We start from the raw sequence: 18,475 nt of genomic DNA, 5'->3' as shown, positions 1-18,475 counted from the left end.
GGCTGCGGGTAAGTACGGAATGTGTGGAATGAGGAGGAAGGAAAAGCTGGAACCTATCGCATGAGCTACATCCCCAAAGGAAAAAAATCCACAACCAGATCATGTGCTGTGAATGGATAATTATGAATGTGATGATTCCACTATTGTCATGTATGTACAAAATAAATAAATAAATAAATAAATAACAAATAAATGGATGGCTTAAAAAAAGAATTAATGACAGGCTTAAACACATAGGAATATGGGAACAAGATGGCATTATACCTGAATCTGGGCATACATAGAAAGTGCTAACTAAGAGGGAGGAAAAATGACACAGTTTGTAAGAATATTGGCACTCAGATTCAGGATGAGTGCACACAGAGATGAACATCTCATTGCTGTCATTTACAATCTAGCTTTTCTTTCAGTTCTTATCAGGAGCACCTAAGAATTTTATTTCCACCAACTTCACCAACTTTATCCTTAGAAATTTAAATTCAATAGAAACAGAGTGTGGATTCTGTTTAAGGCGAATTGAAATCAAAGTGACCCCCAACGATCTTGGTCCCTCATAGATCATGCTGATGCCTGAGTCCACAGTATAGAGCCATCCTTTGCTCACATCCCTTGGTCTCATAAATATGAAAATTACCCAGGCAGAGGCCACACTTAATATTTGCTCATTTATTGATGTATTAAGATAGTGAGCAATGAGTTTCATCACCTGCTTTCCTAACAGGTAGTTTTGATAAGAATCATTATAAAAACAATGGATTTTTAGCCTGATTTTTACTCTTCATTCACTCATTGATGTACTTCCCCTTCTTATGGATGAAAAATAAATAATTGTGAACAATTACGGGTACCTCTTCTATTATCAGCCTGTGTAAGAAGCCCAGTTTGAGAGAGGTGGTGCATCCTAGTGAGTAGAGGTAGGAGAATATTTGGTATGGCCCAAAGGTATTGTAGTTCTTTCCCAAGAGCACATGATGAATCAGATCCTGTCTTAGGACACCTCCTCTGGCAAGCATACCAATATTGAAATAAGTTATTAGAAAACAAGCCACAAATCTTTTTTTTTAATTATAAAACATGGTTTATTTAAAAAGAGCAATGCTTTATACAAATTCCCATTACAAACCCGCCAAATATCTATGGGCCTTTTCCAGGTATGGTAGCAGAATATAAAAATATCAAAACTGGATAAATTTTATCACAAAAATTTTGTTGGATCTTTGGACTATTGATTTTCTGTGGGGTTTAGCAATAGGTTTCCATATGCACTTACACAACATATCAGGCTTTATATATGAGGCAAGGGCTCTTTGAATGATAACATCTAGAAGCATAGATTGTCAGGTTTGGAAGACATGCTAAAAGTTGCTTGGTCCAAATCCTCATAAGACTCAGGATAACTTCTCCCTGTGCTTTTAGCATGAAGTACCATTCCCACTACCCTGCAGTGCTTGTTAGCTGCCACCTGACAATAAGAACACTGAAGGTATTACTTAACAAATAACCTCCACATCTCCTTACAGTTTATGTGTCAAAGACACAGGTTTCTCTTTCCTCCTTTGCATCTGCTTAGCTACAAAAGCATCAGTCCATCTGACTGAAGAAATGAGGACTTTCTCAGGATCCTTTTTATTTAGTGAACTGAATTTCACTTTAGTGCTTCACCACTCAAGAGACTGATTAAGGCAAATGACCCATGTCAATATTCTTCTTCTTTTTCCTCCTTTTAAAAGTAACCCCGAAAACTATGCACTTAAATTTCTTAACTCTTTCCCTAGTACAGCACATTTCTCCTTACAAAACCACATTCACATGTATTGCATCTCACTGGAGTCCCACAACATCCCCGTGATGTAGGCAGATTAGGAATTACAAACCCCTTTTTAGAGATGAAGCAATAAATCTAGGGCAGCCAAGTGTCTTGCCCAAACTCAAGGCAATAATTGATAGCATTGAGATTCAAATCCAGGCCTCCAGACCTCAGAGTCAACACCCTTTCCATTACATCATCTTGCTCATGTGAAGTAGCATTCTTACAGACTAGAAAGGTAGGAGAAGTTGTTCAAATGGAACAGAGCACCAACAAAATGTTCAGCCCAGCAGAATGAAAGGAAATGGACCTGCAGAATAAAGGAGCTACTACACAGAGCAAAGGCTGTGTGTAGGTTTTATTCAGCAACTTCAAAGCTGCCAATTGAGCAAAGAAAAATACTACTTAGGCATATTTCATGTTCAAAGAATGAGACTCATGTCAACTAATTAATACTCCCATTACCTTTACAGCTGGTTAAGCATAATTATCTCAATTTGACAGATGGGAAAAGAGGTAGAAAGATTAAGTGACTTGCTCACAGCTATCGAGTATTTGTCACCACATTATCACTCCAGCAAGTCTAGCATTTTGTTCAGATAAACATACCACACCTCTCTGGGAAGAGGTAAACTATATAATAATTACATATGAAAAAACAATGTAGCTTAGGAGGGAGGAAGAAAAAGGTAGTTTGGGGGAATGTGGGACTGTGAATAAGTAACTTAAAAATCCAATCAATAAAACTGTGTTATGACACTCAGGTGAGCAGCACAGCCATTCCATGAAACAAATATTTTCGAAGCAAACAAGAATGCCGTAGGTCAAAGTACAGGGATCTTGAGGGAAGGTCAACAGAAAAATATTGTCTGGTCGTGCAGAAGGATTTGTTCCCACAGCTTTGAACTGTAACAGATTCTTATTGGCTTTCCGACTGAAAATGTATTCTACTAGATACATTATCAGATTCAGGAAAAGAGCCCAACATAAAGAAAAGTGGGCTTGGGGGGTGAGGGCTGATAAAGAAGTAAGTGCCATAAGATCATGGAAAAATAAGATAAAGTAAGTATATGAAAAGGGCACACATGAAGAATTCATATTTGATACAGTAGTTTTGGTCTTACAGCAAAGATGCTAAAAGCTGATAGCAGGGGCTAAATGATATTCAACCTATTATATAGGCATGAAGAAAAAGGAAGAAAAATATTCTAATAAGCTTATTTAATTAAAATGAAATATACTTTTTCTATTTTAGAGACACTCTGAGTGTACAAATACCAACATAATGACAATAAGAGTTTTTATGGTCTGATTTTTTATAGAAAAACATGTATATATACATATCTGTACATATTTAAGGGGCACCCCTCCCCCATGACTACTTGGTGGGAAGCCATAAAACAATGGAAAGGGCTTCCCTCTGATACTGAGAAAAGAAGATAAAATAAGACTAAGCTACTTGTCGCAATGGATATTTATAAAAATATGGTTTCTTTTGTAAAAAAAAACCACAGTTCAGATTACAATAGTCAAAAGTCTAAGATCGTAATGTCAATGATAGTATTTCAAAGTCCATTCTGTATTTGTGTCAACAGGATTTTCTCCTTTTGCCTCTGTCACACGTAGTCTTTTCCACTGGATGGTGTAGGTTTTGGATAAGGCCGTGGTGTTGGGTAAGAGGCTGTTTTTCGGGGACAGGAGCAGCAAAGTAGGGCACCTCCCAGAAGGCAGAGCGAGGCAGCAGCCCAGCCAGTGAACAGAGCCTGGCCAAATTCATATCTAAAGAGAGACACAATGCATATGTTAGTCAACAAATCACTGGCAATTTTTCTAAAGAAGGAAATGATATAATACACATTATATTTCTTTAGTGAAATTACACCCCTCCCTTGATTCCTTGGGAGGTACTCTAAGGTCTGTGAACACAAGAATGTTTACATTGCAATTATTGACAATTTATAATATTACAGCAGGAATACAACCTGCAACACCAACTTAATTACATGAATATTTCCAAAGATTTTTCCATGTATAGGAGACTTGTAAAGCAATGCTTATATATTTCAGTTGTGGGGATTAGACCACAGTTCTTAGTGTATAACTTATTAATTGGTGCTATCAAATATCAATCATATTTTTTAAAAATTTGCTAGAGTAGAAAGTACTAGAGTTTCTAATAGTTGATCCTACTATGTAAACTAAAATCTAAAATTTATGTTTTATAAAAAGACTTCTGAGTAGTCCATAGCTCAAAGATGTATTAAGCCAGCCAGTTTCCTATGGTTAAGTACCTGTGACTGATTATGGACAATAGAGATAAAAGAACTAGATCTAAAAGTTATAAGACCTAGCTTTGGAACCTGATGCAAACCCCCAACTGTTGCAATTATGGGGAATCAACTTCACCTCTCACCCATAGTTTCTCCCACCTGCTTCCTTGGATGGGTTTCAGGATCATGTGTGAGCATGTAAACAAAAAGTGCATAGTGTCCAGCAATTTATAAACTGCTTTCACATGCACTACTGGTATGACTGCTCTGGTAAAATTTTGTCCTATTGACCTCCATAAGTTTCTGTTCCTGCATCATAAGTCTTATGGGACAGGCTCCAACATAATCATTGCAGTCTGTGTTCTTCTGTACGTGGGAGATTATATAAAAAGAAGCACACCTTATCTCTGAAAACACTGAGATTTTTCATTTGTTCATCCTAGGACTTACAAACAATAATTACATTTTAACATCTTGACTTTGAATGTAGTTATTAAGCTTTAAAGATGTGAAGACAGTGAGACAATCAGTGCTGTCCCTGATCAAAGTGTGTCATCATGTGAGGACCAAGAATCTGCTCTTTAACTTGTATGGTTTGTAGTAATAAAAGAGATGATCTTTATAAAGTCAATTTTGTAGTGGTAATGGAACATAATACTTCAAAGGTATATCTCAAAGTACTAGAAAAATACACCACAACATGGCTTTACATGTAAAAATAACTGTTAAGAATAAAGTATTATTCATTAACCACTACGGTAGTACTATTTTTTTAAGCCATAATAAACTATGCATTACAAGTAATCATAGTTAGTTGCTATAAACATCAGAATACACTTCAAGAAGAAAATTTTAAATATATTAACACTTGTTCATATTTGGAGAAAAAAAATAAAGATGCCCATGTAGTTGGGAAATACACAGCCCAGAACTTTTCTACTTTGAAGTGCATTTTGTCATCAATACAGGCTGTTAAAGCAATTATCAAACTCATTTTAACACAAGTCACAGGTCATTTGAATTGTTTGCAAGTTTGACATAAGATTTCATACAATTTTTGAAGGCAAATTGAGGAACTATGGCATTAGCAGGATTGTGTTGAACATAAGAAGGGCATTTCTCTCAGAAAATAAACTATTTTCTGCTTGAATAGCATTACCTGGCATTGACGGGGGTCATAGGGTCATAGAATTCTTGAACAATTCTATTGCCATACCATGCTGTGGCAACTAAAATAACCAGACCTACAGAAATGCAAAACAAAAGGCTGTTAATCACTATGGAACACTGAGCCCATTAAATCCGAATGTATTTTATAAGAATTAAATCTCAACAATAGTGCTGACATTTTTATCTTAGTATTACCAATAGTAGAGTTGATTTATATATGATTTATTCCAAGTATTCTGTTAAGATATACAAAAATATTAAGTTGGAATTAGGCATAGTTTAACTATTCATGACATCTTATTTATTTATTATTCAAGGTCACTGGCACAAATAATGCTTTTTAGAAGAAATCCAGCAAATTCATATTATTCAAGATTTTCTTCAAAGATACTGCAGTCCTATAGTTTAGTATGCTAAGCTACTTTTAATAGAACTGTTGTTCTTATTAGTTGTGCTTAAAAACAAAAGGTGAGAATTCTTATAGGTTCCACTTGACCAAACTGAAAATTTACAGTTTCTGCTGGAACAAAATTAAAATAAGCGGCTAGTAGCAGAAAGAGCAGGACCTGTCTCAGAATGGACCAGAACACCCAAATCCCTATTGGCCAGAGCAACACTGTACAAGGGAATGATTTGCTGAGGGTGCCATGTCAAATTGCTTTCTATAGCACAAGCTCAGTTTCACACAACATTTTTATCCATTAATATCAGGGAAATCACTTCATCTAAAACACCTATGCCATCAACATAAATATAAAATGTTTATAATGAAATATAAAATGGCTCATATTTTCTTGTCCAAAGGAAATAATTGGCATACAAAATTTCAGTTAGATAGAAGAAATAAATTCAAGAGATTCATTGTACAAAAGGCTAACTACAATTAATGTATTCTTGAAAAATGCTAAGAAGGTATATATAAGTGTTCTTAACACAAAAATGGTAACTATGTGAGGCAAGATGTTAATTATCTCAGTTTACTTATTTTTCAATGTATATGAAAAATATGTGCAAATTTACCTGTCAAGAAATAAATTTAAAAAGAAACTAATATCTTTTATTGCAATTCTGAAAATTCATCAATATAGACAGATGAATTTCTATATTCCTTCTCCTCTTTTTCAAAAAAATTGGTTACATCTACTCGTCTTTAATGCATGAGAGAGAACACTTTGGTTTTTGGCTGTTCAAATAGACCATGTGCACCTACCTGTGAGCTGCATGCCTGAGTAAGTTTCTGAGACTGAAGTTACAAGAAGGCAAGCAAAGAAAAGGTGCTACACACTGAGTTTATTCAAGGCTCAAGATGAAATTGTTAGGAATAAAGCACCATTCATGTCTTTTTTTTAATATGTGCTTCAATAAGTTGAAATTTTATCACTCATCACTTTAATCACATCTTTAGCAAAGCTACATTCTCCCTCTATTACGGGTTAAATTCACATGTTGTGCTGGATCAAAGCCCCTCTCGGTCTTTGGTCAATACAAAAATTAAGAAAGTTTAATTCTAGTTTTCCTAGTAGTATATTTGTATCTAATTCAGAATAACGGGTATATATATATATATATATATATATATTTTTTTTTTTTAACATATATTTAATACATATTTATATTTATATTCACACATAATAGTTAGGATATATAGTACTCTATTACTATATGCCTACATTAGGTATTATATTAAAGGCATATTAAAATAAACCTTATAATAATAAAATAAACCTTATTAGAAAGATGTGAAATGATGCTATTCATCTTCTAGCTTTTATTTTCTCAAAAGACACACAATTTAACACTTGAATAGAACAACACATACATCCTTATTTTCTATGGTAAAAATAACCTCATTATTTTATCAAGATTTTTTTTCCAAGATGTTCCCACGTTGTTTTCTTTCCTACTCATCTAATCTAACTTCAATAGTCCACCTCTATTCCAACTGGCCTTTCTCTCTTCTGATCTATGGATATATACTTTTTATTCTGGAATTATACCTTCCATATAATTCTATATGGAATGTTGTCCTCATTTTTCTCCAATAATCCAAATCCTGTCTACCTTTCACAGACCTGTATGATTACCCAGTGATTTATGCTTCCTCTCACTATTCCCCATCATTTTTAACATAGTATCTATGGAGACACAAGAGATTTTTCTAAATTAATAAAATTGTTCTTGATTTTTTTCTAGGTAGCAAACATCTCTCTTCAGCTGGGGAGAGACTGGTTGTAACAAACAAGTGAGCATCTGAAACCTTAGCGAATAGAACTGACATGTGAGCACATACATAATATTTTCATTTGGCTCTCACACAAGAGTCAACTGACTATAGGTCTGTGTCTGCAGATTTTAAAGAGATGAAAATAATTCTAAGTGCAATTCATTCAACAAAACCTAATGAAACCAAAAACTAAATCTCAATCCATATTGGTAATGGGAACCACGGAGGCAGGCCTCTCTTACCTGCAATAAGGAAGATCACACCCCCAATGACAGCCATCCTCATCTTCTGTACCTCATCGTCTTCCAAGCACTTCATACACTTCATGCCAATGGTGGACACAAAGATTGCTATAAGTCCCAGCAGGATTCCAATCACCATCAATGCACGGGTTGCTTGCAAAGTGCCTGAAAGGAAATATTTAGAACATTTTTAAAAACTTGCCTAAACTAACAAGAAAAGAGTGGTAGGAGACCAAGTATATTTTAGTCTTGTAAGGAAGGGAAGAAACTGAAGTAGGAACTAGATGGTTACCATTCTAGTGATATTTCTGCTGGCAGACTACACTATTCTCTCAAAAACAAAACAAAATAAACAAATATTAAAAAAAAAAACACAAAACACCTACATTGAATGCTGAACAGAGGCTCTCCGGCCCTAACATTTTTTAAAAAATTAAATTCAAAATCAACTGGAAAAATAAGAAATGATCTAACTGAACAGTTTTAGCTAAACTAATGTCTATTTAATCCTTATTAGGAGTATTTTAATTCTGAAATAACAAGTATACATATTATCTTGATGTTTACTATTTGAATTTAAATGGCTTACAATGCATCTTTGGTATTTATTACCAACTTTACACCAATCATCAAGCTTCAGAAAAAGTAGTGAATATGAAACATATATGAATTTTAACAAAGATTATCATGGCTGGATAAGCCACACTTGTTTCTCTAGTGACTAGAAGGAGGATACGAAACCCATTTTTTTTAAAAACAAAATAAACTTTAAGAAGTTACTTTCGAACATAGTAGTATATTCACATTCAAAAGTTTAACCAGTTTTTTCCAACTATTTCAGCTGTCATGTTATAAAATAACAGACACAATAATTCATTTTGGTATTTCTCAGGATCCCACTAATTTTCTAATTCCCTGTATTGTCTTTGGTTTACTAAGTCATGATCAAATAGACAGGATCAGGTTTGAGAGATTATGTCAATAGATCTCTTAAAGAGAAGAAACTTCAGACCATCATTGTGGCATAAAGGTGAAGACTTGAAATAAAGAAGGAGGGGGAACTAGACAGATTAGATTTTATTTAGTTAGAAGCATTGGCTCCTTTTGGTCTTCAAAAGTGGCTGAGGTGATGGAAAAAAATTGAATTTCAAAATCTAATTTATACCCAGGTTTAGTCTCAGCATCTTCAGGGTTGATAACTTAGGCTACTGATCAAAATTAAAACTAAACATTTCTGAAGCATCATTAAATTTCAATTTATTGACATTTCTATTCTTGTCATCATTGATCTATGACAAATCATATTAATCTCTTTCTAAGAAGCATCAAAGGTATTTTTATAGTATCTGAGTGATATTCTGTAAACCAAAATAATTTCTTGCTTGACTTCATTAGAAAATGAAACAGATACTCTCTGCCTCCCCTTAACATTCCTACCTCCCTGTGTGTAGAAACATCTATACACACCCACCCACACCCCTAGCTCAATATTCCAGGCGGGAAAGAAACTGAGGAATCAAAACATGTTCCCCAGCCCACGGTTTACAGGAAGTGAAGCTACTTACAAGGTCATTGCACAACTTTTTGCATGGAATCACTAACCATACTGTGGTATGAAGAGGAAAGTACCAAGGACTCCATAACTAAGATGTATACTTCCTTATCATTCACGAATAGCCTTTTCAAAGAAAATCATTACTTAGAAAGAAAACTAAAATTACAATAACTCAATTCTCATCCATAACACGGACTTCCGATTTGGTGGGGGATTCCAGGCAGAGGCCAAAAGCAGCAAAAACAACACAGGTGCCTAGAGGATAAGGTGACTATTCAGGTCAACTTTCCCAGGACTGTCTTCATTTTAAAATGAACAGTCCCGCATCCTAAGGGGGCTCTGGGTCCTGGGAAAACTAAGACAATAAGATATGGAAAGGGAAATGAAGTTCAGCAAGGTGCAAGGAAGGCATGCATTATAAAGAGTTTATTACAAAGTGAGGGTAGAGGATTGGAGTCTATTCCAAGTATATTCAGAAGTCACTGGAAGATCTTAAAGCAGGGGTGACATGTTTTTACCCTCAGTATTTAGATCATATAATCAGAAAATATTCCTATTACTATAGCCCTTCAAATATGTAAAACCTCTTACATCTTACAGCCACCTCTTCTTTATTTTATCATACATACTCAGCTTTCCAACCCTCTATTAATGACTTTTCTTCCTTTCTCTGATCTCTTTCCAAGTTTTCCACTGTTTTCAAGTTGTAGGGCCCCAAATGTTACCTAGCTTATATAATAATCATACTTCTGTTTGTCAAGTAAAAGCACCAGCCACTTAAACAGCAGGTCTTAGCACTGAGGAAGCACAGGGCATTCTTCATGAGGAGTCTACTGGGCTTTGGGCCCCTGAGTCAGGCTTGTATAAAACCTCTGAACTTTTAAGCAAGGCATACACACCTATAAACTACTCCAGGTTCCACCGCATCTGCCTAGAATGACCTAGAATTCACAATTTTAATCTAAATTTCTCCCCTTTATAAAAACAAACAAGTAAACAAAACAAAAAAACAACAACAAAAAACACCTTTGGTTCATGTTGTACCACTTCTTTTGCAAGGTTTCCAAGGAGGAAGATATTCTGTTTTATGCTTGCTAATAGTTCTGCAGTGTTTCATTTTCTTATAGAATAATGTGTTATTTGTTTAACACACACAAAAAAAAGAGAAAATAGAGAAAACGAAACTTCTGATTACATTCACCATGGAGATCAAGGGGCTAATATTTTCGTTTTTTTTTTTTTTTTTAAATGTGACAAAACAATAGTGTAGGATGTTGTTTTGTAAAGAAATATCTTCCATTTATACCCTGGCAGCCATTGACTTGTAAATTTTTGGTTTTTGTATTTTACAATATTAGCTGGCATCAAACACAAAATCTCATCTTTCTTCACTAATTTGGATGAGTTCTTAACTACAGTGATATGTAAGGAAAATGTAAAAATAATAAATACACATACACAAACACTGAGAATCATGACAGCATGAAAACTCACTAGCTGGGCATATGTAACAATGGATTTCAAGTCAAGTTAAGCAATATTGTGTTACAAGTTATGAGGACTTGTATGTGCAGATCAAATCTACATTGCACGGTTTTAAGCTGGAGCCAGATGAATTCTTCATACCAAGTTCTTGTGGAAGGCTGTTAAGTCAGAGACCTAAGACATGTAGCTGTAAGCTCCTAGATGACTTGAGTCAGATATTTATTTATATTTCCATCCATAGTACTGAGTATAATACTTGAAAATCTATACCTGAAGAAGAATTTGAATTAGAGCAGTATCTTTCTTTATATTTTAAACTGTAATAATATCATACATAAAATACATATTCTTCTGTTTAAATTAATTTTTTAAATAATACATAGAAACACTTCCTTCAAGAGCTTTGGATGCTAAAATCTTTATACATAAAGCCAGATTTAGTTTTTAGGTCATTAAAAGCTAAAAACTCATGCAGAGAGGAAACATTTATACTCTTAACTTTTTAAATTATATTTCCAATGAGCTCTCAAGATGAAATTCATTTTTTTTCTTATTAGAATGACAAAGGGCAGGGCAGAGATACTAACAGAAATGTTTAAAAGTTATAAAATCATATTTTGAATCAGAGAGATATAATACAGATTTGTGCTATTAACTCTGAGCTGGTTGGATCAAATCTAGTGTATTCCTTTCCTGGAACTTTAAATTTGCAGATACCTGTACAATATCATAACTAACTAAAGTTGTCTGTGGAGAATTTGGTTAGCAAACATTGAAAAAGTCATGCTATTGTTTCTCTTCATTATTCAGCAGTAAATGGAGAAGGCAGTCTTTTAATTATACTTAGCCAGACTGGTAATCTTGAGCTTAAAGACCCCCTAAGGAGTTCTCACCACTTTCAACCTAAAAGTATAATTTAAAAAATACTTACAAAGATCTCTACTTATAAGACAAGAAATGAGTTTCATGGTACTGATCTACTGCACTTAGATTCATCAACATAAGTGTAGAAAGACAAGTACAGACAAGAATGTGGATTTTTTTCCTAAAGCTTTACATGTAAACACTTGACATTGTTTATGCTACTTACTAACCATGTTACCATATTCTTACACTACAGAGTGTATATCATAAACAAAATAAATTTCTATTCTAATTGTATCCTCACACAGTCCTTCTTTGTACTAGTAGTTGCTAAGAATGGAGTGAATAAAAGAAGAATTTGACCACTGTGTGACAAGAAGAAAAATGCTCTTGACTCCCTTACAATTAAAAAAGCTCTTCAAGACTGTCACAGATTATATTCCTATTTTTTTCAACTTCTTAAGTCTTTCACTTTTACTGATGTTCAAAGTTTCACAAGAGAAATCATTGTTAGCATTTCCATTTTATTGGTGCAAGAACTCGTGTGACTTCAGAACATAAGCGAAGTCAGTAACTCCAGGATGAGGGAGGACTTTGCACTTTTTAGGATGCTCTGAGAGGTTTTGCTACCTTTCTTTGGTTTGTTTCTTAAATAAATTGCCTCATGATTAAATTTGGGCTTCTATCACCTCCATGTCACTTACTCATCATTTTAGGATTGTGTTCTGCCACTAGCTTTTCCCTCTTCCATCATTAAAGTTAGCAACAGAAAGTTGGCCCTGGAAGGCACCGCAGGATCATCCCAGTTATATCCCTAAGAGTGTGATTAGGGCTGTGCTCAAATTTTTGAATGGACACATTAATAGTGAATTTATCTTGGTTCTTCCTACTTTGCCTCATTTTACGTGTGGGAAAACACCTGAGCTAAGAGAAGTCAAGTGGATCCCTATCCATCATACATAATTGCTACTTAATGCAAAACCAGGTTAAGAATTAAGAACTTCTTATTTCGAGCTTTTTTAAAAAAAATTATTACACTTCAATCGTTCTAACAGTGAGAACTAACTCTTGAAACATCTGCACAACAATCGCCCTTTGAATGTCCTTGGTTTCGTAGGCATAAAGCAGTCTAGAGAAGCATAAGTGCCCTCCTCTCTATCCATGCTTCAAAGACTGTCCAAGTCAGTGATTTTGTTTCTCTGCCTGAGTCTGACATCATGGTGAGAGTGCTGGGAAACCTCATGACAACCAATACTCATTAAGCACACCTACACACAAGTGGATTCATGCAGAGCAAGTTTAACAGGCTAGTGTAGCTTATAAACAAATTACAGAATCTCAGAGTTAGATGAAACTTGAAGAGTCTAGCCTAACCTCCCATTTGTCTGGTGCTTGGATCTTCCCAACAGCATTCTTACAAAGTGCTTACTTATTCTCTGCTTGGATACCTCCCAACACATAGCCTCCCTAGACAGCCCAATCTTTGGATAGTTCTAGCTATTAAAGTCAAGTAAGAAGAAGCAACTAATGAAGCATGCAAAATAGGCATTAGCTTCCCCAAATGTTGAGAATGTCATTAAAACAAGGTAAAATGTACAGGTTAATTAAGAAAAGTATGCTGCAATTATATTTGATACTTTCCTTTGTATATGTAAATTTCCACTTTCAGCTGCAAGAGTTGTCAATGTCAATGGACATCACAATAGGGTACAATGAAAGTTGTCTTATCCCCTATAAATCATAGTACATTGTGTGACAGGCGTTTCTCCAGAAGTACCTCCTCAGTTTCATTTTCATAAACTGCTTGGTTAGAACTACCTAAAATAAGTCCTGCTGTCTCTTGTGTCTTACATTATATAGAGTACATTCTGTATACAGTGTAAGCACACTGTGTTCCTTAAGATCCTTCCTGAAGATCACATGTTTTTGACAACTGATACCAGTTAAAGCACAGAAACAAGGTTCAGGGCTAAAACCTTGAGAAATTCCCATATGTGGAATGTTAAGATGCTAAATGGGCTCTACTGGCAAAGATAGCAAGGTACAATTTCAGGAAACCTATAGTCAAGCTTTCATCTTAAAGCATTTCATGAAACATAAGCTTTTATGAGGCACATTACTTATGCACACAGAGAGTCCTTTTCATCTCTATATGTCATAGAACTACACCAAAACCAGTCAGTGTGTCACCACCCCAGATCTTCTCATCAGGTGGGCGTGAGCATCACTGCTCAGGTGGAGAAACAGAGACAGATTTCCTGGGCTCCATCCAAAAGCATCCAGTGAGTCACTGGCCAGTTAGGAGAAAGAACCTGTGAGTCAAGATTTCCTCTCCTGGGAATTGGTTTTGGGAGAAAGGCCTTACTTCCATCTTGGATAAACCATGGCTTTAACCAAAGCAGAAAGGAGAATCTGTTCTCATTGAAGGCACAGACCAGAAGTCTCCAAATTGTATGCATGCGAGAGGGAAGTATGTATTGCTTCCACCACAGCTTTAAAAACTATAATAACTATATTAACAAGAAATTAATTAAAATGAAACATTTAAACACAGCATTATGGTTAAGGATGATCTTATTGAGTATCTACAGCATGAATCAATCTTTTTCCATTTTGTCATTTAAGTTTATACTAGTTAAACATGTTGAAAATGAACAATCTTGATTAAAGGAATGAAATTGATATTGAGACTTCTCTGAAATTGTCCTTAGCACCTTCTCCATCTGCCAAAAATGACTGACACCTTTTCCTTCAAGAGTATTTCTCTTTCCATGGGACAATTCAATGATTCACTCTCAATTTTTCACTTTGGAAATATATCACAGAAGGGCTATAAACAATACACAACTACTAAATTTATAGATTACTTTTGATATAAAAGAATCATGACACGGGAATTTTGAAAAGCTGAAGTGACAACATACAAAACCACCATACACATCGATTAAATTCTCCAGGTGTTCATAAGGTCTGAAGCAGATTTAATAACTCTAAACCACATGGCTTCTGACATTTTATATCAATCATTATTCCTCATTGGAGGTGGGCAAAGCAAGTGAAGTAAACTTGAGTAGTCCCAAGCTGCTCACCCTGGGCACGCCTTGGGGACTGGTGGACAGTCTTATTTTTCTGAGGAAGATTTTCTTCAAGTTGGTTAAAGGACACAACAGACACATGGTATACAACAACAAATGTGATTGCTCAAGAGAGATCATCCTGTCATGAAAGTTTATTACCTAAGTGGGGATTTAGTGATTTTTCTAACAAGGAGCTCAAAAGCTTTTCATTTTTTGAAAAAGGAGAGAGATGGAAAAAGCCATTTTGTCATCTTTCTCCCCAACATCCATATAAATATTTCCCTCTACATAATCCTTTCCAACTTGATAAATGAGAAGTGAACCTTCAAATCCTTGATAAGAGCTTCTAGGCTCAGGCACTAAGCAAGAGAAAAGGAAACCCATCTCTCTTGCTTTCTCTCTCCTTCTTCCCTAGGTGACCTCTCTGCTTTCATAAGCTGCTACTCTTCCAGCGTTCTCTTCCAGGCCTTTCTACTGTCCTTCATAGTATGCTGGGGAACTCATTCAAAACTCATTCAACAACTCCTTTCTTGTTGTCCTTTTCCCACTTGCCATCAATCTTCTCTCTAAAATAATACTATATGGTCCACCTCCTCTGAACACCTCGGGCTTGAAAACTGAATCTCTTGTGCAAATACCAAGAGGCTTCTTTAAGGAGTCTTGAGAGGGGCTTCTGCGCACTTACATGATTTTATTTATTTATTTATTTATTTTTTAAGAGAGAGTGAGAGAGGAGAGAGAGTGAGAGAGAGAGAGAGAATTTTTAATATTTATTTATTTATTTTTTTAGTTCTCGGCGGACACAACATCTTTGTTGGTATGTGGTGCTGAGGATCGATCGAACCCGGGCCGCACGCATGCCAGGCGAGCGCGCTACCGCTTGAGCCACATCCCCAGCCCCACTTACATGATTTTAAAAATGGGAAATAACAGGTACGAAAGTGACCCTTACCATGAAAAGTCATAGTAAAGTTTTTCTTTTAACTTCCTTATTTGATATTTTGGAATCATGCATTTAATTTTGCACACTGTAAAAGCTACACAAGGCACGCCATTTTCTTGCCAGAACCTTACCAATCCTGAAGTTACCCAGAATCAGAATGTCCAGAAGAGACCTAAGAGCTCAAGTTCAAACATGGCCTTCACTTTTCCAATCTCCTCCCACCCTCATAAGAATTTAAGATAAAACCACACCTGGAGCAGGGTGGGAGTGGGGGCAGAAAAGTGTGCCAGGAAGTTGGAGGCAAAACTAGAGCTTAGGCCCAGGCCTCCTTTTCCCAAAACCAGGGTTGTCTCTAATCCCTCACAACAGATCAGGTGATCAGAAGATCTGATCACCTGAAGATTGATAATCATGTAATCACAGAACACAACAGGGTCACTACCCCATAAGGGAGCCACTGGGGGGCATTGGGGTCTGTAGGTTGCTGCTGTGAGATGGGGATACACTCACTGTTTAAATTCAGCAAGGAGTCGAAGACTTTGCACTGGATCTGCCCTGTGCTCTGCGACACGCAGGACATCCACAGCCCTTCGAAGATGGCCTGGGCGGTCACAATGTTGTCTCCAGCATAGGAGTAAATCTTCCACTGGGGTAGAGCAGTGCTGACGATGGTGCCAATCCAGCCCAGAAAGGCTAGAATGAAGCCTAGGAGCTGCAGCCCCGCATTGGCCATGGCTAGCTCAGGCGCTCGCGCAAGCTGCGGGTGGCAGGTGCAGAAAGTGGAGAGTTTGCAGGTGCGCACCTAGGGCTCGCGATGGTAGCCGGGGCGCTCCAACCAAGTTATTGAGGGGAATCCTGCTCGCTGTGCTGCTGCTAGAGAGGCTCTATTTCCGGATCAGGGTCCCAGTCCAAGTTAGCCCTGGACTTCGGCTGCAAGAAGTGGCCGCTGCTCCCAGGCTCAGGCTCTGAGACTCGCAACCGCTGGGCGCCGCGATTTAAAGCAGCTCCGCCCCCTGCTACAGCCGCGCTGCGTCCCTGGCGGTTTCGGGGCGGCTCACAAGGAGCGCGACCCAGGGCGCAGGAGTTGGCTCTGGCCGTGGCGCCGCTGGCGGGACAGTCCCGCCAGCGATGATGGGACAACTGGAGAATGATCAGAAGTACGTAGGTGGCCGCTTCTTCTCATTTCTCTCCTCGCTGGTCAGGCTTCTCATTCATTCACTCCGTAGTAATGCTCAAATTACTATGGATGTGTAAACATAAAAAACGCCAGAAAAGGAAAAATGGACCCCCGCAAGAGCTCCAGTTTCACTTTTTAACGCCCCCCAATATCTTATTGAAAACATTTCCAACTCCGCCTCCATTCCTACTTACACACGTTCCTTCTCCTTCCTTCAGCGTCCTCCCCTTCTCTTTTCCTCTCCTTTTCTTCTCTTCAAGGTCCTGTCATCATCTGTCTCCTCAAGGGCCCTCAGAGATCTTTAGGGAACTGAGACCCAGAAAGGAAACACGACTTTCATAAAACAACACAGCAAGTTAGTAGCATATCCAGTATTTGTGTCTGCCCTTGCATCTTAAGCTGAAAGAAGCACATGCCCTTTCATATATTGTCCTCCCTTTGAAAAATGCAGCCTGGTGCCCCACCCCAAGCTGCCCCCTTCACATACACCAATTGCTTCCTGAAAGGAGTTTGTTTTCAAGCAGCACCTCAGATTATCAGGGAGACCTGGCCAGTGGCCATTTCTACTCAAGGATGTTTCATGGATGGATTATCAAGTATTGTTTGTCAGAGAGGAAGGCACAAAACAGCCCCCAGTGGAAAGAGCACCCTGTTGGAATTTAGGAAGACTGCATTCCCACCCTGGCTTTTGCAGGGAGGGCTCTGCCATTCCCAGGCTTTGGTCTCCTTGAACTTTTAGTGTGGGCTATGTATCTCCAGGGCTTTCTTCTTTGTAGTTGCTTAGAAGTGGTGTTGTGGTTGGGAATAATTAAAATGTTTTCCCAACTTTTGTGTGTGTGTGGTGTAAGTGTAATGGGAGGAGAAACTTCTATGGTTTTGGTAAAAACAGAAGAAACTTGGAGCAGAAATAAACATGAAGGAGAAAACAAGGGCTACACATACATACTAAGCGAGCTGTTAGGCTGCAACAAGGAAGAAATGATAAAAAATGTTCACACTGAGGGTGAGAGGAATGGCAAAGCCCTCTGCCCGACTTGGCTGATTCCAGATGACTTTTGTGAAGGATTAAGGGATACAGGACTTGTCTGCCCAGGGATTTGGGGTGAGCAGCGAGGAAGAGGGTGACGTAGGAGCTGGAGGAAGAGATATAGTTAAGCAATATTAAAACAAGTGAGGGCTGTCCTTCTACCGCCTCCCTATACCTGAAAAAGTCTCCAAATAATATGTGTAGGGCAAGACTGTGTTCACATTGTGTCCCCTGGCTCTGGGCCTGCAAGCAGTGTTGTTCTCTAGGTTCATGTAAATATTCTTCAGAGGCCTGGTGGTGTGGATGAAGACATATCATGTTGTATTTGTTTATTCCTCAGATCAGAGGAGGGACTGTAGGACTAAACCAGAGTCATATAAATCATATCAGCCTATCCATTTTTCTTCCAGTCTTTTTCAGAATTAAAACCATTTTAAAAAGACAAGATTTGAATCCAATGAATGTATTTTGTTTACAAGCCCTTTTAATCTGTATTGGGATCTGTTTCTAACAACCCCAAGTTGTCAGGGAATTGGAAGGATGACTTCTGTGGTCAGCAGGGCCTGTGTTTTTGTGTTTTTACTCCAGGTCTGTGTGAGGCTGATTACCTCACTACCCACAGCCCTGTTTGTGA

At 37.2% G+C, this 18,475-nt stretch overlaps 1 protein-coding gene across 1 annotated transcript; it reads right to left on the bottom strand.

Moving 5' to 3' along the window:
- Positions 1-1,068: 1,068 nt before the first annotated feature.
- Positions 1,069-16,916, bottom strand: CLDN1 (claudin 1). The gene is made up of 4 exons (XM_081302407.1): positions 16,148-16,916; positions 7,714-7,878; positions 5,237-5,321; positions 1,069-3,586 (listed from the first exon to the last, which is right to left on the bottom strand). The coding sequence occupies exons 1-4, from the start codon at positions 16,368-16,370 to the stop codon at positions 3,424-3,426; spliced, it is 636 nt and encodes a 211-aa protein (XP_081158533.1). The 5' UTR covers positions 16,371-16,916; the 3' UTR covers positions 1,069-3,423.
- Between the last annotated feature and the right edge of the window lie 1,559 nt (positions 16,917-18,475).

Source organism: Spermophilus citellus (genome assembly GCF_964194105.1).
Source record: "Spermophilus citellus genome assembly, chromosome: 7".
NCBI lineage: Eukaryota > Metazoa > Chordata > Mammalia > Rodentia > Sciuridae > Spermophilus > Spermophilus citellus.
This window is presented reverse-complemented; position numbering and strand designations above follow the sequence as displayed.

Coding starts and splice junctions, on each gene's coding strand:
- CLDN1 (XM_081302407.1), bottom strand. CDS start 16,370: ATGGCCAATGCGGGGCTGCAGCTCCTAGGCTTCATTCTAGCCTTTCTG. Junction 7,879..16,147: donor CTCCTTGCTGAATTTAAACA/GTGAGTGTATCC, acceptor ATTTCCTTTCAG/GCACTTTGCAAGCAACCCGT. Junction 3,587..5,236: donor ATGACCCCCGTCAATGCCAG/GTAATGCTATTC, acceptor GTCTCTCTTTAG/ATATGAATTTGGCCAGGCTC.